Here is a 27,828-nt window from a genome sequence, read left to right as displayed (position 1 = left end):
TAAAGACAGGGTCTCATTCTGTCACCCAGGCTGGAGTGCAGTGGTGCAAGTCTAGCTCACTACAGCCTTAAACTCCTGGGCTCAAGTGATGCTTCCACCTCAGCCTTTCAGGTAGCTGGGGTATAGGAGTGCACCATCACACCAGGCCAATTTAAATTTTGTTTTTGTAGAGATGCTGGTCTCAAACTCCTGGGCTCAAGTGATCCTCCTGCTTCAAACTTCCAAAGTGCTGGGTTTACCAGCAATTTTAAATGTGTTCCTTCTCCTTTATTCCCACTGTATATTGTATGGATGTCCGCTGTTCACTCCACAATTATTTACTCAAGTCCTACTGTTAGCTGTATCAGGTTCCACATGCTAGGAATGCCATACAAAGCCTTGCTATTCCTGCCATGGTCTAGAAATAGCAAGCAAAAAACCAACACAGAAGACCAGAGATTCATCTATCAGATCAAAGTCAGCCCTGCTAAGCCTGTTCTTCCCAAAGGGGAAGGAAGCAGGACAACGTGGCTAATAGAAGTAGGGTACAGTCCATGGGAAACAGGAGCCCGATCCAGGGTAACAGGAAGGCAAAGCTCTGTGACAGATGTGCCACGGTGAATGATGTATGGTGGGCCTCCACCTCTTGTGGCCGGAACATTTTGGTAGCAATAAAAATTTTAAGTTTAAAAAACAACCCAGCCATTCAAAAGTTTGCAACAGCTGAAATATCTGAACACTGAAAACTTCCTAAAGGTAGCCATCATGATCTGGACCGTAGGACTGGATGTGTGCCCCACGCAGAGCCCCTCGCACAGGCTTCCCTCCAAGTCACCCCATGGTCTCATCATTACTACGGCACTGACTTGGTTACTAAGCTCATCTGTAAGGTATTTAGGTTTTCTCTATCCAATTTTTCTTTCTTTTTAGAATGTTTTCCTAACAGTCAAGAAGGACATGTAATTATTATGGCTGTTATATCTACAGTCTAGTATTAAGCATTCCTAAATTTAAATAACAGATTTTATTATTGTTAAAAGTTGATGCAACTTTATTCAATTATTATTTTATCTATCATTAGCTAAAAAGCCAAAAACTTTTCTTTATGGAATGTCATAATAAATTATTGGGTTTTTTCCCCAAATAAAAATCAATGTTTATTCCTAAAAACAAATTGGGCTCTGAAGAGCAACTTTTCAAAGTATTTTTATAGTATTTATACTTTATAAAGTTTTCATAAACTTTTTAAAAAGTTTCTTTAAGAAGTTTCTATACTCTTAAAAAGAGTGAAATGAAAATGATTATCAATCTTCCAATTTTTCTCTATGCAGCTGCAAAATCATGGCATAATAAGACAGTTGCCTAGATGGTGTTGTGTCTACTTAGATGTCTCAATTCTCAAAAAAAAAGGTCTAATATATCATCCTCATTTTATTAGTTATACAGTGATTTTAAATTTTACAGTATTTACTGTATTTACCACTACACAGCTAGCTTTTTAATTAAAACTGGAAACTCACTGGATCTAAAAACAAACAAGTCAAAACATTCAGTACATAAGCAATGTAATGAGGATTAGATTTTACCTGAGTGACAGACACACGTATTTGCATAAAGGATGTTATTAAAAATTCTATGCAGAGGAATGTTTTCAATTTTGTGTGCTAGTGTAAAATAGGAAATAATGTTCAAGTTTAGCTCCACTGGAATCAGATAAAAATCAGATGAGCTCAAGGTCACATAATGAACAGCAAAGGCCAAACTGCCTCATAAAATTGCTGAAGCATTTATGTTATACCTAGCCCTGCATGGGGACCAAAAAAGCACAGAAATCAGGGAAAGTTCTACTTTTCAACCCAAGAACACTATTATGGATGCACTGACACACGTGGAAGTGACTTCAGGGCACTGGCATAGAAACAACACTAACTCATAAGCTTTAAAAATCAAAAGTTTCTAACGCAGACTGACATCTGTCATTGTGCTCAGTTAGAAACCTTGATACTTCCATAAAGGATAATCAAACCACCGGGAATAAACATTCTAATAAACACTTTGAAACACCAAGGATTATGGAACTATTTCCCAGGCATGTAATCTGATGGTGAAACCAAGACAACAGGAAAGGTATAAAAGTTTTACATCAAAAAGTCATTCTGGAGTTAAAGTATCCCTTATATGTAGATCTGAAGTTCATATTAAATGATTTTATCAAAATAGTGATTCTAATAAAATCCAAGCCCCCCGAGTCCCCATTTGTTGTCTACTTCTATGAACGGAATCAGATTCCATGCTCTGTTGCTTCATACTGGAGCTCATGAGCTGTCTTTAAAAAAAAAATTTGCCAAGAGTTAATGAACTCAAGAAAACTAAAAAGTCTGTGCATGAATAGCTACCGCTTTGAAGACTTGTTAAAGGACATTTACTGGTTTAAAAACACTGCAATTTTGCATATCTGGAAGGTCCTGCAAGGAACAGGTAAAAATATATTAGCATATACAAAGAAAAATGGTTCTCAAGTGATATTTAGTTTGGATATAAGCTGCAGAATGAAAAGCAGTACAGCAACATCTGTGTATGCTTGAAGAAAAGCTTCATCACTATTCTGAAATACTGGATATGAAAAAGTATTATTGAGATAAAAATGTATTTTATTACTGCAAGAAATATTATCACTATACTTGCCAGCAGAAGAAAAAACAAAACAAAAAAGAAAAGAGCAATGATTTAGAGAATAATCATACATGTAATATATAATTTAAAGAGAATTATTTATGCAAATTATGATTCATGATGAAAAAAAGGAGTTTTGGCCAGGCGCGGTGGCTCACACCTATAATCCCAGCACTTTGGGAGGCTGAGGTGGGGAGATCACGAGGTCAAGAGATCGAGACCATCCTGGTCAACAAGGTGAAACCCCGTCTCTACTAAAAATACGAAAATTAGCTGGGCATGGTGGTGTGCGCCTGTAGTCCCAGCTACTCGGGAGGCTGAGGCAGGAGAATTGCTTGAACCCAGGAGGCGGAGGTTGCGCGGTGAGCCGAGATCATGCCATTGCACTCCAGTCTGGGTAACAACAGCGAAACTCCGTCTCAAAAAAAAAAAGGAGTTTTAATCAATTGGAGAAGAAGCAATAACTATTCTTTGGACATTTGTTCCCACCTACTTTTACAGTGTCTTGATGACACTGGCTATCAAGAGTTTGATAAAATCAACAGAAAACTCAAACAGAGACTCTGTGCATCAATTTGAAACATAAACTCTAATATAGAATAGTTTTGTCCAGAAAAGTAGGACCAAGTTTCTTATTAAAATTTTTGAAAGTAATTTTAGCATTTAACATCAAATCTTCATATTTTCTTTCTTTTTTTTCAGACACAGGTTCTTGCTCCTCTGGCTGGAGGAGTTTCTATTTCTTATCAGCCATATAATGCAAGGAAAATGAAACAGATTTTCACACAGCTTTATCCGGATGGCTCCAAAGCTATTCTTGCTTACCCACGTGCCATGCAAATATTATTTCCACATGTGTCATGATGTGGAAAAAGCGGGAAAGCATAAAGATGAAGGGTAAAGAGGGAGAAATCACCGAGGAAACCACCAACAGGAAAGTCAAGGACATTCTTGCTGCTATAGAAAAAAATACGTTATAAATGACTACCCAGTTCGTTCATCTGCATTTGAACTTTCCGCTGCCTTCATCCCTGCCCCGTCAATAGTCTGAACTGCCAGCAAAACAGTCTAACCTTATAATCCACACATTCTCAAAGAGTGATTTCCCAGCTGAAAGTAACTCACTGTATCACAGATTGATGAAAATGCAATATCACATTTCATACATTATTAACTTCTTTGCACAAAGAGAAAAATGCTAATATACTTTCTGAACACAATTGCAAGAGAAATATCTCCAACTATAAACAGACAAAACAAAGGCATATCATAGACCCATTAAAATCATAAGACTGTAGAAAAATACTGAAAATCATTTACAGTATAGAATTAAGTGAAAAAGTAATACAAAACAGTACACATATTCAGATTATAAAACAAATGCACACTTTGAAAAGGTATGAATAAAAAATTTAAACAATGTTAAAGTGGCAGAATTGGAAAATTTTTTATTATTGAAAATATTTTAACAGTGTTATATTGTCTTCAACCACAATGGTAATAACATTTTCAAAAAGTTGAATAAAATGATAATACATCTACAAACTCCTCCTATTTCTGCTGGATTCTATGCTCCACCCTGGTTGCCTTAAATTAACTGATATTTGCTCCTATAAATGCATCAAAACCTCCCTTTCAAACCAGGGTCAAGTGTTAACTGTGTAAAAGTGCTTGCTTACCTTTTATAAAATTCCCAACCCTTAACAGAAAGGTGATTTTTAAAAGTATTTATAGTCTACCCTTTGTACTTTAAATTCCACTGAAGAATACTATTCCACATGACCACCCAAATATACCGCTGCTTGGATCCAAAGACCTCAAAGTAATAACTAAAAATATCTCATCAATTGTTTCAGAATCAAGATATTATCAATGTAATTAACCTTATTTTTAAAGAGAAAACAAAAGCAAACTAAAATTTCAAAATTAATCATTTAAGTCTGCCTGCTAGATTGTAAGGTATTTGTTGGCACTTGCTATGATTAACACAGATGAATATACACAAGAATGGTACTCTGACTAGCCAGAATTTACTAAGCACTTACTATGTGCCAGGCACTGGGTAGTAATTACTTTTTTTTTTTTTTTTTTTTGAGACAGAGTTTCCCTCTTGTTACCCAGGCTGGAGTGCAATGGCACAATCTCGGCTCACCGCAACCTCTGCCTCCTGGGTTCAGGCAATTCTCCTGCCTCAGCCTCCCGAGTAGCTGGGATTACAGGCGCACACCACCATCCCTAGCTAATTTTTTCTATTTTTAGCAGAGATGGGGTTTCACCATGTTGATCTGGATGGTCTCGATCTCTTGACCTTGTGATCCACCCGCCTCGGCCTCCCAAAGTGCTGGGATTACAGGCTTGAGCCACCGTGCCCAGCCAGTAATTACTTTAATAGGATATTTCATTTAAACCAAAAAAGAATCTTTTTGGGGGTAGTTACTATTATCTCCATAACTCAGGAGTTTAAACAACTTTGTAGCAAGAAGCAGAGTGGATTAGAATTAAGGCATCTCTAGCTCTAAAATCCATATCTTCTTCACTGTACTTAACTGGAAAGACACATCAACAATAAATGATTAGGCACCAACAGTGCATACAGTTAAATAATGATACAAGATATAAGGCCGATGTTGCTGGGCAGCAACTCTTACACATGCAGTGCTCGCATGCTTTATCTTAACCAGACTTTAGCACAGCCGCCAATCAATAAAGACCCAATACTTCATTGAGGAGTCTCATAATTATAATTAAGGTTAGAAACATACGTATGAGGAGAAATTAAGTTAATCATGAAGATCAACTCCTGTGTGAAAATAAGTTGGAATTTCAAGAATTTCCAGTGTCTGTATCTCATGGGAGATATTGTGGTAGAGAAGAAAGTGAACTGAAGCTAATGTTTTTTTAAAGCTTGCATTTGAATCCCATCTCTGCAACTTGATGGTCGGGAGACTATGAGTAAATTGCTTGAGCTGATTAGATTCCCTTTTTCTCATTTAAATTAGGTTTTATTTAAAATCTTTCATTTAAAAGATTAAATGAAAGCATGTCCCAAGGCCTGGCACCAAGAAAGTGCTCAGTCCATACCAATTTCTTTTGTTTTCTTGCATAATTTAAAAATGTTTCATTATAGCACTTCAGCTATGCATTAGTCCATATTTTTGTCATGACTATAAACTTGAAATTATATAAATAAGAAGAAAAATTACCTGAAGCATTGTTGAAAAATGCCGTATGGCTTCATCATAGAGACCACTGCCAATCAAGACATAAGCAATAGCTATGAAACAAAATACAAACATATTAAAGGAAAAAATAAAGTAGCTCAAACTAGAATCAATAACTAAATTCTTCGGTACATCTCCAAAGGCAGCTCCAAGCACTGAAAGCAGTTAAAGAAAACCCAGAAGTTAATAAGGTGCCATTGAATTCTTCTACTTTCATCACTCCGCACTTGCTAATCAGCCTTCCAATTCCACCTAGATGTAAATTGTTAAAGTCATCTATGAAGCATCTGCCTTCAAGACATACTTATCTTTTTCTAAGCCCATCATTCATTTTTAAATCCCAAATAACCTTTGCAATGTCTCCTAGCTATCAAAAAACCTAGTAATACACCTAAATAATGTCCATCTAACATGGCAATGTGATTTTTACTGTGAATGTTGTAAGAAATACCCAAATAGCATTACAAATAGCAATTCCTGAGAGTGGCTGAATTTATTGCCAATTATCTAATGAGAACAAAAACAGGGACTCAAATTTGGTAGCACAATGCTTAACTGTGGATAATGCACACCATTATAATGCAATGACAGTCTTTTTCCTACTTCTTCCCTTCAAAATATAGTCAATGAGCTACTCAAAATATATACTAAAGAATGATTTTTTATCACATTATTTAGAAAACAGAGCCAGGACAATCTCTGCAAACATAGCAATATCTGACTAAATTCTGCCACCCATCCAAAACACAACAGTTGAATCCTCTAGATTACATTACCATCTATGATATTTGCCCTGACTGATTAACCCTTAGCCCCCCCTAAAAAAAATCCCTGAAAAACATTTTGTTCCTCAATCAGCATAACTATTTTGATGACACTTCTTTGCAAAAAAAAAGCTTTCCTGTAAAATCTCACCTTTTAGGACCTAACAGGTGTTCAAGATGGGCAACGAAAACTTTCACTGTCATTAAAGCTTCTATTTCCTGACAGTTAAAAGTAGTAAAAACATTAAACAAAGCAGAAACAGAAATGAAATGTAGAAAGAGTTTAAAATATATTCATAAATCAACAGAGTAAAAATGAAGTTCAAATTGAGCACCATAATAATACAAGCACTTCTGGGGGAATTCTGCAAAATAAAAAGGGAGCCCTTTTGCCCTACTTTTTTTGAAAAGATCAGTTAAGCCCAAATTCATGTTCAGAATGCTGACAATGGATACCATTCAGATAGCTAACCTCCAGGTAACCAGAGGATGCCTTTAGTTTTGGGGGTGGAAGTACGGGCAGTGATAATAGCAATAAAAACAGTAGCAAGAATAATAGTAGCTACAGGCATTGCATTCTTAATACGTGCCAGGCATAGTAATATCCTTTACCAGTATTAACTCATTTGCTCCTCCACTGCAATGAGGAAGGTGCAATTATTAACCCATAAAGTGGTTAAACAAGCGGTCCAAGGACCATAAGCAGTGAGCAAGAGGAAAGCAGCAAGCTGCTTGGCTCCAGAGCCTAACCTCTCAGCCAGCACAGTACACTGAAACAAATCAAGGCTGTTCCCAAACCTCTATGCACTGCAGGGATGGCCAAGTGGTTGAAATTCCTTAATGGTCAGATGAACATGGATAAAAACATAAACTTGTACTTTTTTGAATACAAGAAGATGACGATACATCAGAAAACCAAGATCTGAGCTCAGATTCTGGCTCTGCCACTCACTAGCCACGTGATCATGGGGACCTCATTCACTTCTCATAACTGTCTAGGTCTTGCTTAATAAGCCTGTAGAAGATTTTCTTAAAGATTCCTTTCAAATCTAAATTTTTATTTCCCATATATCATCCCATAATGAGTAAATAGCTACTGAATGAACAAATCAATCAATGAGCCAGCCATAAAAACAAATATGATTTTCAGGAATAAATTTTGTAGTTTAGAACATATTTAGATGGCTGTCCATATCTAAGCAATTTTCCACCCAAACTCAAATGCAGTTTTCAAGTATCTCCATCTAAAACTCAACATGTTGTGAACAAAACCCAGAAATATTTAGTAATAAAAGAATAATCATAATACAAATCTTGTAGAAATACAAATAACAATTAGGATCTAAATTTTGTTATAGGAGTCTAAATACATAAAGGAAAAGCTGCTATAACTGAATTTTCTTGGAAATCTCTACTCACCAGCAATCCCACATCTCTGAGCAATGTGTATGTTCACCGATGCCATTTTTTCAAGAAAAAAGACTGGGTACAAAAGATCGCAGGCCACCTCAGGGCCTATACTACCCCAGGGTCTACTAGAATTATTCTTGGAGAACAGAACAGACCTAGCACATATCAGGTCCTGAATTTATTATTTCAATAAATAAATACTACTCTAAGTAGAATCCAAGGACTTCAGAAAAGGCCAGATCTGATGCCTTGAAGGGCAATCCTCAAAGCCTCCTCAAAGAACATCACCATAACGTGATTCGCATTTCCAAAACAGTCAGCACTCTGGGAGGCCAAGGTGGGAGGATCCCTGGAGCCCAAGAGTCTGATACCAGCTGGGCAAAATGGTGAGCCCTGGTCTCTATAAAAAATTTTTAAAAATTAGCCAGGCATAGTGGCATGTACCTATAATCCACCTATTCAGGAGTCTGAGGTGAGAAGATATTCCAGCCCAGTTCAAGGCTGCAGTGAGCTATGACTGCACCACTGCACTCCAGCCTGGGCGCAGAGCAAGATTCCACACTAACAGGAAAGAAGCCAATGTAAAGAGCACTTAGTCTGAATATCAAACATGTATGGCCATGGTAAGGATAAGATAATTATGCATAAATTAGATAGAAAAGAATTCCCGCAGGTACTTTGGGCAGCTGGGCCACATGCGAGAACATGTGCTTCAATAGTTTGTCCAGTTGCACTGCTCAGCCCTCTATTCAATTTATCTCCACTTCTTCACATGTAAGCTCACTAGAAAGTGAGGGAAACACACCCAGTGCACACCTAACACTGACAAAACCAGCCTGTTTTAAAACATGCAATGAACATATCAAACTATGTGACTCGTGCAGATATGAATGAATTCAATTTTTCCACACTCACATTCTTAGACCCAAAAATAACTGACCAGCGTTACAAGTAAAATGGCTTAAACACAGCTATTTCACTACATAGAAAAGTAGGTAGTTTGAGATTCTATTCTGCTTTCACCTTCATTCCTCACTTCATTGCTCATCTGATGACAGCACACAAATAACCTATTACTGAACAGGAACAGCTCAGAGAGCTCATTACCGTAATTATTAATTTCAATAGAAATGGAGAGCTGGAACAGATTATTCCATCCTAACCTTTTTTCTTTGGACATATAATAAATGGAACTTCACAAGGCTGAATGGTCTATGCAAGATCAAACAGCTCAAATTGGTAGAGCTAGTCTCTGTGTTCTTTATCCCTCACCATCCTGCCTTCCTGTTAATGCATCTAACCAAAAAATTGAGGCAAATATTACAGAAATATTCCCAGATTCAAGTCTTACCTAACTCTTCATTTGTGCTGTCATTATCAGTGGCAAACGGGAATCTCTTTTGTTCTGCAATAGACTTGGCCTGGCTCTGAGAGGGGGAGAAACATATATTTTAGCTTATCACAAATAAAGAAAAACTTTTATTAAAAGCTGTATTTTTAAAAATTAAGGCTACATTTGATTTAAATGGGAACAAGAAAATCCCACTATTGTGGGAATGTTTTATACTTTGTCTTTCAGTAGAATCTTGATGATGAGAGAAAAACTCTTATCAGCCCTTTCTAGTTTTGCTATGCAGCTGGGACCTTCCACATATGGGAACCTGGTAAAGCTTCAAGACGTGGCAGATTTAACAATATGTAAGGGTGTTACTGTTGGTATATAGTCGGGTGTGACTAGAACATGAGTCCTTCCCCTTTATCAAATGTTTACAGACAAGTTCACAGATGCAAAAGATTTTTCTCCTTAATAAATTGCTTAGATAGGTGGGGCACAGTGGCTCATAGCTATAATCCCAGCACTTTGGGAGGCCAAGACAGGAAGATTGTTTGAGCTTTGGAGTTCTGAGATCAGCCTGCACAACACTGCGAGACCTTGTCTCTACTAAAGTTCAAAAAAAATTAGCTCGGCAGGGTGGTGCACACCAATACCCCAGCTACTCGGGGGAACTGAGGCAGGAGGATGGCTTGAGCCCAGGAGGTCGAGGCTGCAGGGAGCCCTGACTATACCACTGTATCCCCAGCCTGGACAAAAGAGTGAGACCTTGTCTCAAAAACGAATAAACAAATAATAAATTGCTTAGATAGCTTGACTGTGGCAATCATTTCACAATGTATATGTATATAAAATCATCACACCATACATTGTAAATACATAATTTTTATTCGTCAATTACACCTCAGTGAAGCTGGGGAAAAAACAAGTAAATTGATTGGAGCCAAGAAAAAGGGTCTACAAATATTGCTTTATTTAGTATTTGAGGAGAGTCAACCATTTGCCAAGGCTTTCTGCAAAAAGATATGAGGAAGAGGATAGAAATAAAATTCCACAAAGAGTAGAAATCATTACTAAGCAACCCCAAGAATGTATTTGATTTTAACTTGTTTGTATTCATTAGAAAGTGGGCAGAAGTACAGTACAAACAAATAAATTCTTGATGAAAAAGAATCTTTCCCATTTCTAATACCATCTAAGTTTGAACATACAGTTCAACATCACTAGTAGAGTAATTTCAATCCAATTTTCTCATCCCTGCTTATGTTTTAGTTCTTAAAAGCTTATTGCCTGATACCGCTAATTAAAGGGAGATTATGTTGACTCTTGCTATTCCTTCATATGATACGTACAATCACACTTTTATGTTTAATGGCATAATTATTTGGTTGGTAACTTTAGAAGTCATGGTGCAGAGACCAACACTATCTGGCTTACTGCTCTATTCCTAATACTCGCCTAGCAAAATGCCTGGCACATAATAGGTGCAAAATAAATATCTGGATAATCGATCAATAAGTGAATAGTCTAAGTCCCATATTTCAACCTCAGGAAAATGAAAAGCCAAGACTAATGAGCTTTCTCCCACAGATCACTAGCTAGTGCTATCTTAAACTGGAAATGCAACTAGTAGAAAATATTTTAACTACTCTCAGTAAGAAGACTTTCATAACTCTAAGAAACTAACTGCCTATACAAGCTGGCATTATCCAACTTCTACTTAAACAGTTTCAGAGATGACCAGCTCACTGCTTTACAAGATAGCCGCTTCGGGCTTTTGGCAAGTCTAATTCAAGAGTTTTCCATATATCAAGTTGATTGCTATGCCGTGAGTTAGGTAAAAGCAGCCAATCAGTCTCTAGTTTGCAGTTTCAATCCATCTTCAGTAGTTCTGACAAGAAAAGGCAAGTCTTTGTTAAAAAAAAAAAAAAAGTCTCTTAAAAGGAAATTTTACACCAAAGATGTAAAGAATATCTATGTAGAGTTGTAGGAAAAGGCCTGGAGAAAAAATATATTAAACTTGGACATGGAAATAACAATTCAGCTTCATAGAGTTAAGTGTGAACAAAAAGAAGACCCAACCCCCTTGAGAGAGCCAGACTGGAGGAAGAGACACACTAACATGGATAGGCAGGCACAAACATTAGCGCCAATATTCACCCCTGAAATGGAGAGGCCCGCTGTATAGTTTAGTGGGTACTGATGGAAAACATAGATATAGGCCGGGCGCGGTGGTTCACGCCTATAATCCCAGAGCTTTGGGAGGCTGAGGCGGGTGGATCACGAGATCAAGAGATCGAGACCATCCTGGTCAACATGGTGAAACCCCATCTCTACTAAAAATACAAAAATTAGCTGGGCGTGGTGGCGCACGCCTATAGTCCCAGCTACTCGGGAGGCTGAGGCAGGAGAATTGCTTGAACCCATGAGGCGGAGGTTGCGACGAGCCGAGATCGCACCATTGCACTCCAGCCTGGGTAACAAGAGCGAAACTCCGTCTCAAAAAAAAAAATAAATAAATAAGAAAGAAAACATAGATATAAAAGATACCCACATATGCAAAGTTAGAAAAATAAAAGTCTACTATACCTCCAAATACACAAGTCTGCTAGAAATAAGGTTCAACCATGATGTCCCCTTTATTTCTTGGCACTTGCAAATTAAAAATCTATGTCCAGAATGATCAACCATCCAATTCATAAGTCATAATAATTTAGTGTGACAAAGTACCAGACAACCTATCTTTATCCTATGCATGTAGACTCAATGAGACCCAACTTCTAGTTGACAAACAGAGGCGACCTCCAGTTTTTGGAACTAGTATTGCTGGGCTTCAGGTCACAAAACAGAACACAGAGAGAAGACACATACCAGGATCTTTTCAGTGTTGAGGGAAAGCAAGGAGTCACAGGGTGGTGATCCCTTGGGTTCGCAGTCTGAGTCATGGAAGTTCAAAAAGGATGACTCTGAAAGGGAAGCATTCTTTGTTATTCTCTACACCTTAATGTATGCTCTTAGGTGCCTAACGTTGAACTGGAATCTTAAAACTCCACAAAACCAAAATAAGAACAGGTACGAACGACACTAAAAGTGGCACCGGCGGGGCACAGTGTCTCACACCTGTAATCCCAGCAACTTGAGAAGCTAGCTCAAGGCAAGGAATTCAAGACCAGCCTGGGCAACAGTGAAGCAACCAGCCTGGATACCAGACAGTGAGACCCTGTCTCTAAAAAATGAAAAATAGAAGTAGCAACCTATATCCTATGTTTATAAGTGGGTAATGTTTTACGGTGTGCAAGTATCTTGCACATCTGTTAGTGATGGTCCTCACCACCATTCTCGAATGAGCAAAGCCAGTGAGCTTCCTGGATGGTAAAATGAGGTTTAAATAGGTTGTAACTTATCTAAAGGCAAAAGGGCAGAAATAGTACTAGCACAATTCTTGTCTCAGGACAAATGTGGAACTAATATTGTTGTTAAGATCCTTCAACTGAGGCCGGGTGTGATGGCTCACACCTATAATCCCAGCACTTTGGGAGGCCGAGGTGGGTGGATCACGAGGTCAAGAGATCAAGACCATCCTGGTCAACAAGGTGAAACCCCGTCTCTACTAAAAATACAAAAATTAGCTGAGCATGGTGGTGCTCGCCTGTAGTCCCAGCTACTCGGGAGGCTGAGGCAGGAGAATTGCTTGAACCCAAGAGGCGGAGGTTGCAGTGAGCCGAGATCGTGCCATTGCACTCCAGTCTGGGTAACAACAGTGAAACTCCGTCTCAAAAAAAAAAATCCTTCAATTGAACATCTAAGGGGAAGCATTTACCATAAATTTTAAAAATCACAAAAGGGAGAATAAAGCCAAACCAGGGAGACTTAATGTTAAAAGATACACACTAGGCCAGGCATGGTGGCTTATGCCTGTAATCTCAGCACTTTGGGAAGCCAAGGTGGGTGGATCACAAAGTCAGGAGTTTGAGAGCAGCCTGGGCAACATAGCAAAACCCCGTCTCTACTAAAATACAAATATTAGCCACACGTGGTGGTGGGTGCCTGTAATCCCAGTGACTTGGGAGGCTGAAGCAGGAGAATCGCTTGAACCCGGGAGGCAGAAGTTGCAATGAGCCAAGACCGTGTCATTGCACTCTAGCCTGGGCAACAAGAGCAGAACTCTGACTTAAAAATATATATACAGATAGATATAGATGAAGGGGAAATAGAGGCAGCAAACCACCTGGTTTTGTATGTACCTATGCAACAACCCTGCATGACTACATGTACCCCGGAACCTAAAGTAAAATAAAAATTAAAAAAAAAAAAGATACACATTATGAGTCCAGTATGCAATACATATAAATAACTCTTACAACCCAATTAAGACAAAACAATTTTACAAACAGGCAAAAGACCTGAAATAGGCCATTGAACACATGAAAAGTTGCTCAATATCATTACTAATTACTAACTATGAGAATGTAAATCAAACCGCAATGATTTTTTTTTTTTTTGATAACTTAGTACATTTTATTAGTTTTCTTTCAGAGTCATTCTACAAAAGAGCAAAGTTAAAAACCAAGGCCCTGGCGAGAGGTTTTGAACCTTCCTCATGCTAGGAGCCTCCCCCGCAACTCGCCCATGTCCCCATCTGTGTCACTGCTACAGTTCATGGGGGTGGAGGGCTTGCTATTTTTGCCCCCCACCAAACCCAAAAAGGGAAAGATCTACCACCTAGAAACGCCTTCCCCCACTCCAATCTCCCTCAAGCTGATCCTGATTACAGAAGACCATAGCAAGAACTGCTGGGGTCCTGCAGGAGTTCAGAACCCCAGAAAGTCACAGTCAGGGCACTGTTTGTGAAGAACGCATTGTACTGTGGCTCAGCACCCCTTAGGAACGACAAAGGTACCTCTTCACATAGGCACTAGAATGGCTATAACCAGAGAGCAGAAAATAACAAGTGGTGGCAAGAATGTAGAAAAATTGGAACCATTGTTCATTCCTGGTGGAAACGTAAAATGATACACCGGTTATGGAAAACAATTCCTTGAAAAGTGAATCAGAATTTCCACAATGCAGCAATTCTTCTCCTAGGTATATACCCCCCAAATTGAAAAGGCACTCAAACAAGTATTGCATATATGTGTTCACAGTAGCCCTAATCACAGTAGCCAAAAGGTAGAACCGGTCCAAGTGTCCATCGACAGATGAATGGATAAACAAATTGTGGTGTATGTAGAGTAGAATACTATTCAACCATTAAAAAAATGAACTACTGACACATACTGCAACGTGGAAGAACTTTCAAAACATTATGCTAAATAAAGGAGCCAGACACAAAGGGTCACTTATCATATGACTCCATCCATATGAAACGACCAGAATAGGTGAATCCATAGAGACAGAATGCAGATTGGTGATTGCCAGGGCACGCGGGAAGGAGGGAATAGGGAGCAACAGCTTAATAGGTAAGGGATTTTACTTTAGAGTGTTGAAAACAACCTGGGGTGGTTGCACGTGGTGAATGCCATTGAATTGTTTGCTTTAAAATGGTTAATTTTATGTTATTAAAACGTCTCACCTTGATAGATTATTGCAAAAAAAGATATGTTCTAATTCAGCAGTCATTAAAGAGCATTAAATTATGTTCAAGGAACCATGTGAGGAAGAGAATAAAGTATAATATCAAAATCAATCTATGTCCTCAAAGAACATATAATTTGGCTAAAATCTCACATGTTGTACGTCTTAACAATAAGAATTAAGACATGATATGGCAAAGAAGCCCTGGGATGGTGAACAGTTACTGAAGCTGCAATGTTAAATTTTACAAGGCATAAACAGGGTTTAAAAGAATAGATGCAGGCTGGGCACAGTGACTCATGCCTGTAATCCCAGCACTTTGGGAGGCTGAGGCAGGCCGATCCCTTGAGCCCAGGAGTTTGAGACCAACCTGGGCAACATGACAAAACACCATCTCCAAAAAAGAAAAAATTAGCTGTGTGTGGTGGTACACATCTGTAGTCCCAGCTACCCAGAGGCTAAGGTGGGAGGATCACCTGAGCCCAGGAGGTCGAAGCTGCAGTAAACCATAATCATGCCACTGCACTCCAATCTGGGTGACAGAGTAAGACCCTGTCTCAAGGAAAAAAAGAAAAGAATGGATAGATTTAGACTGGGGCAGAGAAAGGGAAGGGGTATTCCAGACAGGATGATGAGCAGTACACGCAAAGGTACAAAGGCAAGGAAAGGCAAAAGGCAGCGAGGAGACTGGCTAGAGCAGGGAGTTTGTGTTGGAAAACACAAAGTATGAGTTTGGAAGGTGAGGAGTCAGACTGCAGAAAATCTGATCTGAATCCCGGAGAAAGGCTTTAGTCCTACAAGAATGAAGGCAATAATGGTTCCTGGCAGATGGATGGAGAATAAAGACTCCATGAAAAATATTTTGGAAACATACACATTTATAACCTGTTTTTCCTACCTTTTCTAAGCTAAGATTTGAGGACTTACTATATGCCAGGCACTGTGCTAAGCAATGTGGATACATGGCCTTATTCTAACAACCCTCTTCTCTGTGGAATCCATTTCAGTTTCAATAAATATACACCTACATAATTTTAAAAGGCTGCACAGCATTCCATGGTATGGAACTTAACCATACTTTTATCATTGGGTACTTGGGATGTCCCTACTTTTTTCTTGATATAAATAGTATTTCAGTAAGTATTCTTGAAAATGTACCCACTTAGGATAAATGCCAACAAATAAAATTGCCAAGTCAAAGAGTGTACACAACTTTAATATTTTTCCTATATAATGCCCCATTTCCTTCCCAGCATGTAATAACAATTTCATTCCCACTAGCAGTTTGAGAAGGTCCATTTCCCTCCAGAGTACTGACATTCTTTTCATCTTTCCCAATCTGAACACATAACTAATAAAGTTAAACTTCTGGCCATTTGTGTCCCCTCATTTTATAAACCACTTATATCCTTTGCTCATTCTTAAGTCATCTGAACCTATCCCTATGCTCATTCTTAAGTCATCTGAACCTATCCATCCTGGCATAATATATTGACAAAAATTCCTAATTATCTATTTTCCAAATGGTTAGCCAGTTGTTCTAGCACCATTTGTTAAATTATCAATTTGAATGCCACCTTTATAATACATTATAGACATTAGGATATGTTTCTAGACTTCTTTTAAATGAAATCTTTAAGATTATTTAAATCCAGCAATAGTAACCAAAACAGCATGGTACTGGCATAAAACAGACACACAGACTAATGGAATGAAACAGAGAACCCAGAAACAAATCCACATGCCTACAGTGAACTCACTTTTGACAAAGGTGCCAAGAACACACACTGGGGAAGACAGTCCCTTCAATAAATGTTTCTGGGAAAACTGGATATCGTATGTAAAAGAATGAAACTAGACCCCATCTCCATATACAAAATGAAATCCAAATGGATTAAAGACTTAAATCTAAGTTAAATCTAAATCTAAGTTAAATCTAAATCTAAGTTGAGTTTCATCTCAAACTATGAAACTACTACAAGAAAACATTGGGGAAGCTCTCCAGGATATTCGTTTGGGCAAAGATCTCTTGAGCAATACCCACAAACACAGGCAACCAAAGCAATCAAAACATGGGGGAAAGATTTTAATACACATTTCTCAAAAGGAGATAAAAGGCAAACAGGCAAACAGGCATATGAAAAGGTGCTCAACATCACTGATCATCAAAAAATGCAAATCAAAACTATAATAAGATACCATCTCAACCCTGTTAAAATGGCATATACGCAAAAGACAGACAACAATAAATGCTGGTGAGGATATGGAGAAAGGGGAACCCTTGTACACTGTGGTGGGAATGTAAATTAGCACAACCACAATAGAGAATAATTTGGAAGTTCCTCAAAAAACTAAAAATTGAGCTACCATATGATCCAACAATCCCACTGCTGGGTATATACCCAAAAGACAGAAACTCAGTATATCGACGAGATGTCTGCAATCCTATATTTGCTGCAGCACCATTTATAATAGCTAAGATTTGTTAGCAATCCAAGTGTTCATCAACAGATGAATGGATAAAGAAAATGTGGAGTACTATTCAGCCATAAAAATCAATGAGATCCAGTCATTTGCAACAACATAGAAGGAACTGGAGATCATTACACTGAGTGAAATACCCCAGGCACAGAAAGACAAACTGCATGTTCTCACTTATTTGTGGGATCTAAAAATCAAATCAAATGAAATCATGGACATGGAGAGTGGAAGGATAGTTATCAGAGGCTGGGAAGTATAGTAGGGGAATGGGGTGAGGTGGGGATGGTTAATGGGTACAAAAAACCCCAGAAAGAATGAATAAGACCAACTATTTGATAGCACAATAGGGTGACTACTGTCAATAACAATTTAATTGTATATTTTAAAATAACTTAAAGAATGTAATTGGTTTGTAACTCAAAAGATAAATGCTTGAGGGGATGCATACCCCCCATTCTTCATAATATGCTTATTTCACATTGCATGTCTGTATCAAAACATCTCATGTATTCCATAAATATATACAACTAATATCTATGTACCAACAAAAATTTTTTAAAATAAGTTTATCAACTTTTTTAAAGATTTAAGTCCAACTTCAGCAACAGCTCTAACAAATGTTTGTCCAATCACTGCATGGATATTTACATTTTTTAAAATTACAGTAGTATTTAATGTTCACTGTAGAAAATATATACAGAAAATTATAAAACATAAAAATCATTTAGAATAGCATTATTCATTGAGAAAAATTTTGGTATATGTAATAAAAAGTGGTAATTCTGAAATCAGACAACCTGGATTTGAATTCCTACTCTCTGCCACTACTTCCTAGCTCTCAGCCACTGTAATCTTCAGTTTCACTTGCAAAATAGGGTCAATAATAGTATCAACTTCTCAGGGTGATTATAATATTTAGATAAGGAAATACTATAAGAAGCATGTGGTATAGTTTCTGGCACATAGAAAGAGCTAAAAAAAAAATGTTAGCTACCACTATTATCGTTAGGTTGTGAGAATGGAATGAGATACATTGCTTAGTAACCTGTCCTCTTAACTTAGTAATATAATGTAAGTGTTTCCCCATTTGCTTAAATTTTCTTTTCTTTTTTTTGAGACAGGGTCTCACTCTGATACCCAGGCTGAAGTGCAGTGGCACAATCTTGGCTCACAACAGCCTTGACCTCAGCATCTCTAGTAGCTGGGAACACAGGCATGTGCCCCCACACCTGGCTAATGTTTCATTTCTATTTTTTATAGAGACAGGGTCCCACTGTGTTGCCCAGACTGGTCTCAAATCCCTGGACTCAAGCAATCCTCTCGCCTCAGCCTCCCCAAGTACTGAGATTACAGGCGTGAATCACTGCACCTGGCTTAAATTTTCTCCTAATTATTTAAACTCAGTAGGATTATATATCATTTTTCATTTAATATTTTTAAAATAAATTTTTAGTTTTCTAAAAGAAACATTGTTCTTGTTTCTACACTTCTAATCCCTTATAATGATGTTTGTTTTGACTTCAGTATCACATTGTTTCAATTATTGTAGCCTCACAAGAAATAAATGTTTTCTGTTTTTTGTTATTTTAAATTGTACATAATAATTGTACATATGGGTAGGGGGTGATATTTTGATACACATACATACATTTTAATATAAAGCAAAGCCATTATCAATTTTATTCCAAAACTTTCTTGGCTATTTGTATAAACATTCTTTCTTCGGATAAACTTCAGTGATTTTTTTTAAGGTTCTGAAACAAAAAATCTCTGTATTTTAATAGGAGAAGGAATACTTCTTTATAAATTTGATCTTTTTATTTAAATATTTTATTAACCTGTAAAACTTCATAAATTTTATATAGAATTACATGTGATTTTTTTAAAAACTGGGTTGATAACCATTGATTCAATACGTATTTGTTGAGCACCTGCTACATTCCTGTCACTGCGTTATCCTCTACTGAGCAAAACCAGAAATGACCCTTCTTCTACACAGAGATTATAGTTTCCTGTGGGAAACTGACAGTAGTCAGAGTACACAAAGAAACATAAACCAGCAACCGTGTGAGAGCTACAAATGACAGCACAGTCAGAAGACGTGGCCTGATCAGAGTTTCCCAAGGGCGTGAATACCATCAGCTAACACATAGTTACCGTGTACAGGCAACCTTCGAATCCCCATTTCAAAGATGAGGAAAATGAGCCAGAGGAACTTGCAGTAATCTGCCTGAGACTACCCTCTAGCAAAGCTGTGGAGGGAAAATCTGAACCTAGGCAGTCTGGTTCTGGAGTCTGTGCTTTTAGCCATGAAAGAGTGAATGAGGGCCTGAAGGAAACTAAGAATTTCACCATGGGCAGAAATACCAGCACATGGTTAATCCTTTATCTAACTGCCTAGTGCTGAGTATTTTATCTGCACACATTATTGAACTCTTTACAGCCCTATTAATGTCTCCATTTATTCAGTTGATAAGTGTATTACCTGCATGTAACTTTATCAAGGTCTTTTAAAATATTTTTTAAATGTTAACTTGACAGCTTTAATGTACTATAAAATTTAATGAAATTTAATGAATATAAAATATTAATATTCATTTAGCATCTTATTACACTAGATGAAACTTCCAAAAGTGCTCAGTAACGCCAGTGATAACAGGCACCCCTGCTTATTCCTGACATTAATACTTCATTTAATAACCGAGAATTCATCAACTTTTGATGATAAAACTTTTTCATCTAACATTTATCAACATCCAGTGGAAAGCTGCTCTGTGTTGGCTATGAGGTGAGACTGAGGTACTTAACCACATATAAAAGTATTTTCCTATTTTTTTTTTACCAGAAATTTTAAATTGGAAGAGCTAGCTGATCTTTACCAAGCACCTTTTGAGGTTTAAGACGTGCCTATGATTTTTCTCCTTTGGCCTATTAAGAAATTAATTTAATTTTTTAAAGTTGAACCATCCGTGTACTTCTAAAACAAACTGTGATTGAGGTAGATTATTCTTTTAATTGCTTGCTCGTTTCAATTTACTTATATTTCACTTAAAATTTTTATAACTAGGTATGTATATTCTAAGGTCTGCAACAGAGAAATAGTTGTTAGAGTTAAAACTACAGTTGTTTGGAACAGGAGGTTAAATTTGTTCTTCAGTCTTAAAATATTTAATTCACTATGGCTTTAATTACTTTACTATCATAAATGATCATATTAAAGGATAACTACTTAATATAATAAATAATTACAGCCTAACCAGCTGTATTTAAATAGTATAGATTTCCTTGGATAGGAAAAGCTTTCTTCCTTGCTTAAGGTTGTACAAGTAAAATTAGTGCTGATTACTACAGAAACTGTGTGAAAATGCATCATGGAATTCTATCTTGTTCTACATCACCTCTCTGGACATTTCTTCATTGCTTAAGAGTTTAACTTCTTTTTTTTTTTTTTTTTTTTTTGAGGCAGAGTTTCGCTCTTGTTTACAAGGCTGGAGTGCAATGGTATCTTCTTGGCTCACCACAACCTCCACCTCCCAGATTCAAGCAATTCTCCTGCCTCAGCCTCCCGAGTAGCTGGGATTACAGGCATGCGCCACCACACCCGACCAATTGTGTATTTTTATAGAGACAGGATTTCATCATGTTGGTCAGGCTGGTCTCAAACTCCCGACCTTAGGTGATCCACCCACCTTGGCTTCCTAAAGCGCTGGGATTATAGGTGTGAGCCACCGCTCCCAGCCCAGAGTTTAACTTCTTAGCAGAGATTTCTGCTAAGAAATAGTCTCTGAGTTCTCATGGCCTATAGAGCTCCATGCACGCCTCTCATTCCCAACTGACATTCGCACCTGCTCCCTCTTTTTTGTGGTAGCCTCATAAAGCTTATCTATTTCATTCTTTTTTTAAAATCACTTAAGAATTTGTTCTGTGTGGTTTTTTTTTATTGTGGTTAAAAAAAAAATGCACATCACATAAAAGTCACCACCTTAGCCATTTTTAGGTGTATGGTTCAGTAGTATTAAGTATATGCACACTGATGTGAAATGGATCTCCAGAACTTCATAATCATTCTTTAAAAAAAACAACACACATTTCTAAGGTCTACTTCTCAATTCAATGGCTGTTCTATTTCTTTTTTTTTTTTTTTTTTGAGACGGAGTTTCGCTCTTGTTACCCAGGCTGGAGTGCAATGGCATGATCTCAGCTCACCGCAACCTCCACCTCCTGGGTTCAGGCAATTCTCCTGCCTCAGCCTCCTGAGTAGCTGGAATTACAGGCATGCGCCACCATGCCCAGCTAATTTTTTGTATTTTTAGTAGAGATGGGGTTTCACCATGTTGACCAGGATGGTTTCGATCTCTTGACCTCGTGATCCACCTGCCTCGGCCTCCCAAAGTGCTGGGATTGCAGGCTTGAGCCACCGTGCCCGACCCTCTATTTCTAATTCATTTATACTGGCTTTGCCTTCCGATTTCCGTTATTACCTCTTCTCACATCTCAAGTTCAGTAACTAGTTTGTTTATTCCCTTTTTAGCATTAAACTAAGAAGGCAGGGTGGGTTTAAGCAGGAGGCGACATCACTGACAGGTGTCTGAGAAGAGAATGGCCGAGTAGGGCAGGGGACAGGTAGGAGGCCATGGCCAGTTAAAATGAGCAAAGTTTGAACAGAGGCAGGGGCCATGGGGTTGAAATAGAGAGTCACAGTCTAAAGAGATACAGCAAGTAAAAACCACAGGGCCTTGAGGAAGAATTAGGCACAGAAAGAGGAAAAAGACACAGGTTTCCGGTTTGTGCAATGAGGGAAGAAGTTTCCATCAACAGAAACAGGGAGTTTAAGAGGAAGACAGGTTTTAGAGGGAAGTCAAGAGCTAACTTTGGGTTTGAGTCAAGTGATTACACTGGAAGCTGTCTAGCATGTAGTTAAGAAAGTCCAGAGAAGGCCAGGTGCAGTGGCTCCTGCCTGTAATCCCAGCACTTTGGGAGGCTGAGGCGGGTGGATCACCTGAGGTCAGGAGTTCAAGACCAGCCTGGCCAACATAGTGAAACCCTGTCTCTAGTAAAAATTTAAAAATTAGCTGGGCATGGTGGTGGGCATCTGTAATCACAGCTACTTGGGAGGCTGAGGAAGGAGAATCACTTGAACCCAGGAGGCAGAGGCTACAGTGAGCCGAGATCGCGCCATTTTACTCCAGCCTGGGCAACAAGAACGAAACTCTGTCTCAAAAAGAAAAACAAAAAACTTAGAAAGTCCAGAGAAAGGTAAATGCTACAGATATGGATGTGATGATTTGATAATCATTAACTTATGGTGGACGATAAGCTGAGACTGTAAGTACAATGTCTAAGAAAGCTTAGGAAGCTTAATAAGAGAAGAGTTGACCTCAGTGGAGATGAGTATTTAAGAGATAGCAGAAGAATCAACTTATAATTTATCTTTTATTAAAATAACTTTCCATTTCTTTGAAATATTCTACATCTGGGCCATAAAGCTAGACAGAGTTATTATAATGATTTTCATATTTATTATACTTGTTTATTCCTGAAGTCTAATATATTTTTCTTCTCGTTTTTCTTGATTAGGCTTGCTAGATAACTGTCTAATCTTAAGCAGTATTTTCAAAGAATTAGTTCTTACATTTAATTCTAGTACTTCCTTGATTTCAAACTTAATTAGTTTGGAGGCAATGTAACCGTGGCTCAGGGCAGGGCTGTGGAGTCAGACTAACCCAGATCGGATGCTTCCCTGGCTGACTTAGAGCAAGTCCTTTGGTACATCTTAACCTCAGCTCCTTCATCTGTAAAATGGGAATAACCACCCCCAGATACCCTCACAGGGCTACTTTAAGGAATAAAGGGTATAAAGCCCTGTGCACGGAAAAGGATTGTTAAATGTTACTGTACACTTATAGGCTAAACTCGCTGGGTTTTTCTATTAAAATTTTCTGTCTACTTTCTTTAAGCTTATCTTGGCCTTCACAATACTTCCCAGCCTCCAAATGCTTTCACGAACCTTATTTATTTTGGTTTTCCATCCTCCCAGGTAGGTGCGAGGCACACTATGCCCACTGTACACATGGGCAAATAAGCTCAATGTTAATGAACATGTTTAAAGTCACGAAACAAAGACACAGCATAGCCAGGTCTTGCCACAGCAATGAAGAACTCAGCACATTTGTCCCAACTGATTTTGCCAATGCTGGTGCTAGTAGTGAACAGTTTAGGTATAGCAGTGTCTTGAAACGTCTTCCCTCTCCTTCTAAACTTCACACATAACTGACCTTAAGAAGAGCAGTTTGGGCACAGTGACGAGGATGAAAGCTAACCGTAGAAGGTCCAAGAGACAGTGTAGTAGTGGAGACAGAACATCTCCTTCGAGGAATTCTGCTGTAAAAGGAGGCAGAGGGATGGGGCAGTGGCTGGAGGGAAGTGTGATCATCTTGGTTGCTTGTCTTTTCAGGATGATAGTTATTAAGACAGTCTGTATGCTGACAGAAGACAAGAGGACATGAGAGCCAGCCAATAGAGAGCTGAGCTAGGCAGAGTCACCAGCCACTCATCCACCACAACAGGGCAGAAGGCAAACTCTGCCAGTCCATCTGCGGACAGTCCGATAGCTGGGATGGTGGAGAGCAAGGAAGTTGTCTTCTCACCGCTTCTTTCTCAGTCAAATAAGATGGCAGTCATCACCTCCAAGGAAGGAGAGAAGGTGGCACTGGTAGTAGTATATATTTCGCACACATCTATTTCTGTGAGAAAACTGACTGAAAGCTTAAAAGCAGCAAACCCATTGCCAATTTATAAGGAAATCAACAGCTGCTGGGTAGCTCTCATCACTCAACCACCTAGTTATAACAGACAGCACACTGAGCTCCTTGAAGATAAGAATGACTGGGCTTTTCCCTTGGATGGGCTACAACTTGGAAGTAGAGTGCCAGATACTTACTGACAATCCTAATCCTAGGTATAGGGTAACGTGGGAAGAGAAGACAATTTGTGTGGCTGGAGGAACTCCCTGAAGGCCAGGTGGCTATGTGGTGTCAACTTGTAGTGCCTATTGCGTTTATCAATTTCTACACTGATAAGACAACCAACCACAGTTGGCATCATATACATTGCTCAATGGCCCCGAAATATGGCTGCCAAGTGGTAATTCCTTTTAGAATGTAATAACAAGAAAAGTGGTCTGAAGAATTTATATTATATGCTTCATTTAATGAAATGAAATATTCATCAGTACCTGAGATGTATTGTTATTGTAAAGCAAATTGAAAATGGTGACTGCCTGCTGAGTATTAAATTATAAAGTAAACATATAATTAATCCATTGGAACTAAGAATCCACAAAAGCCATCTTAAAGAGACAAGTTTTTTTTTTTAGCAAAGCTTGAATGTAACTAGATCAAAGGTGTCTTAACCCACATACAAATATTAACACATGCAAATAATCAAAAGAAAAGGAATTCAATGCACAGGATGGAAAAAAAAAAAAGGCACAGTAGCGAATTACCTGGAACAGGACAGAAGAAGGATGCCTTAACCAACAAACCGGGTGGTCAGGCCTTCCCCACAAAGGCCAGTTACTTAGCACAAGGTTATAAACTAGACTGAAGATGCATCAGATGCTCAAAGTGACACATACTTTTAAGAGCTAAAAGCTTTTTCATAAGCCCACACATACTGTCAGACAACATCAACTCCACAGGGAATGCTGAAGCAGATCTAGGCACTGACAAGGGAACACAGAGTCACTGAGAACCTCGCAAACACCAGCGGGGAAAAGTTGCAAGAGAAGTCAACTGGTCTTTTCATGTCCTGAGATGCACCAACTGATTCCTGAGTGACAGCCTATGGAAAGAATGCCGGCACATGTGCAGTGTAAGTCCACTGCATGGTGCTGGACCCTAAATCAGATATAAAGACACATAAAATATTTCCCAAATGAAACTAGGGTTAGCATGAAATGAGACTATCAGCAATCTTAAAAACAGACAGCCATTGATTTCAGTTCTTTCTGATTACATAAGTTGTTCAGCTTATGAAAATTTATTGAACTATCTACACTTCGGAAATACATACTTTTCTGTATATATGTTGTATTTCGATAAAAAAGTAAAACCAAAATAAAAGGAAAATGTCGGAAAGCATTCACCCAAAGTTAAAAGTATTAAAATTCTGCTAGTTTCATAAATTGTGTATTTATTCTATCTGCAAGATAAGATAAGCCCAAACAAAGGGACCTCTTTAAAACAACCCATTGTGAAAGGGAGAAGCTTTAAAAGTCAGTCAAGTATTTATTGAGTGCAGTGAAGCCAAGCTGCCTGTACATTGAACTGTACAAGTTGAAGAGCCTTGCCTTTCCTACAGTCATGTTCCATGTAGGTTCTAAAACCCAAGCCACATAAATTTGCCTTCAACCAGAGATTAAAAAACAAAAAGAATCCTTATCACCTGAAGCTGAACATGTTTAGCACTGTGTAGATCTTTTAAAAGGTAAATGTAACTCTTAATGACAACAGATATATATGAAAAAGCAAATCACGGCGATAAGCTGTTATCACTGTAGGGTTTATGCTACAAAATGCTACTTTATACCAGAGGATTTTCTGGAGGATGCTGTTCAGGGAGCAAAAAGAAAACACCCTCTGGCAATGCCACAGAGGCCAGGATGTGGCAAGATCACAAACTCTTCCTCACTCTGTGCCTTAGTCTCTGAGCACAGAGACTTTGCACTGGCAAATTTACTCAGGTATGCCTTGAAAAAAAAAGATACAAAGAGCTCTGCCATGAAACTATATATGATAACAAACAGAAAATCAGGGCCGGGGGAGCGGGGGTGGGGGGGGGAGGATTGAGCAAATACCGTAGTAATGGTTACCACGGTTGCTATGACTGAGCACAAAATGTGCTTCTTAACTTCTTCATCAGCAAAAAAGTAAATAGCTCTCATAAGTTTCCTTCTACTGATTCTCTACCACCTCTAAGCATAGCAATGACCTGTGTGCTATGAGCAGTAAGACTGACTTCATGTCAGTCAATTCCTTAATTAAGAAAGCTACCATATACATCAACAATCTCAGTGTTAGCAATTTTGTCAAAAACACAAAGCTAGGTTCATAGACACTTCCTTGTTTTTCTGGCAGTTACCAATTTCCAAATTGGACAGACAGACTCTAAATACCTTTTCCCATAAAGAACTGTTGAAAAATAGAATAAACTCATTTCTGGGTTCATTCATTTCAACAAACTAAAGAAAATTAAGACATCAAGTACAGGGCTGCATCACCCAGGAGCAGTGAAAAAAAAAGGCTGAAGGCACTGGAAAAAAAGAGTCACACAAACTCACTGTTCTTATTACTATGACATTTTCAAAGCAAGAGGAGAAAACAAAAGTATTTTTAAAACAATTTCTAGAAATGCATAGGCTTGAACCATAAAATACACCTTAGACCATCTGTAAAGAGTATAAAGATATAATTTAATACACAACGAATAGTATATTTGAAAGAGATGCAGTTTAGCTTTGGTAAGAAGAGAACCTGAATTTTTAAATCAATCAACAAGCTACAATTTCACTAGACCTTAATTTACCAGATCTATAAAATTCACGTGTCAAATTAAGATATTTCTAAGATCTCTCCAAATCTCACTCTAAGTCTCAGCTCAAATGTCACCTTACCAGTGGCCATCCCTGGCCACCTCTTAAAGTGGCACCTGCACACTGCTCTCTATCCTCTCACACTGCTTTATTTTCAAGGTACATATTACTAGGCCTATTATATATAGTCATGTGCCACATAATAATGATTCGGCCAACGATGGACCACTTATATGAGCATGGTCCCATAAGACAGTAATACCATTATTTTTACCATACCTTTTCTATATTTACATACACAAACACTTGTCATTGTATTACAACTGCCTACAGTATTCTATGTAGCAACAGGCCACAGGTCTGTAGCCTAGGAGCAATAGGCTATACCATATAGCCAAGGTGTGTAACGGGCTATTCCATTTAGGTCTGTGTAAGTACACTCTTTGATGTTTGCACCATGATGAAATCACCTAATGACACATTTCTCAAAACATATCCTGTTGTTAAATGGTGCGTAACTGTATTTATTTCTTCTCTCACCAAGACACAGGATCCACACTAGGAACTCAGTCAGCTGTGCTGCATCACTAGGGTCCAGAACACTAAGCAGCATCTAGTAGGTATACAAATAGTTTTTCGACGAAAACACAGACTCATTCTAGCTCCGCAGTTCAAAATACTAGGTTCAGTGAAGCAACCTTGTATTTGTAGCCAAATACAAATTCTAACAGTGATTTAAGAATATAATTTTCAACAAAGTTTAAGAGTATAGGACTTTAATATTAGTAAGAAATTATGCTA

At 38.2% G+C, this 27,828-nt stretch overlaps 1 protein-coding gene across 10 annotated transcripts in view; it reads right to left on the bottom strand.

The window, feature by feature from the left end:
- TTC13 (tetratricopeptide repeat domain 13) overlaps positions 1–27,828 on the bottom strand; it is a 75,831-nt gene that overhangs the window by 44,102 nt on the left and 3,901 nt on the right. For 8 of the 10 annotated variants that reach the window (XM_035281316.3, XM_035281318.3, XM_035281319.3 and 5 more), the window contains exons 2-4: positions 12,252–12,346; positions 9,399–9,474; positions 5,856–5,926 (exon numbers count right to left, since the gene is read on the bottom strand). In XM_035281316.3, coding sequence (XP_035137207.2) covers positions 5,856–5,926; positions 9,399–9,474; positions 12,252–12,346 — 242 coding nt within the window. The remainder of the gene's footprint in view (positions 1–5,855; positions 5,927–9,398; positions 9,475–12,251; positions 12,347–27,828) is intronic. The other 2 variants (XM_035281326.3, XM_078356435.1) reach the window with 1 other exon arrangement.

This window comes from Callithrix jacchus, chromosome 19, assembly GCF_049354715.1.
Source record: "Callithrix jacchus isolate 240 chromosome 19, calJac240_pri, whole genome shotgun sequence".
NCBI lineage: Eukaryota > Metazoa > Chordata > Mammalia > Primates > Cebidae > Callithrix > Callithrix jacchus.
The sequence above is the reverse complement of the archived record's forward strand: the minus strand, read 5'-3'. Positions and strand labels throughout refer to the sequence as shown.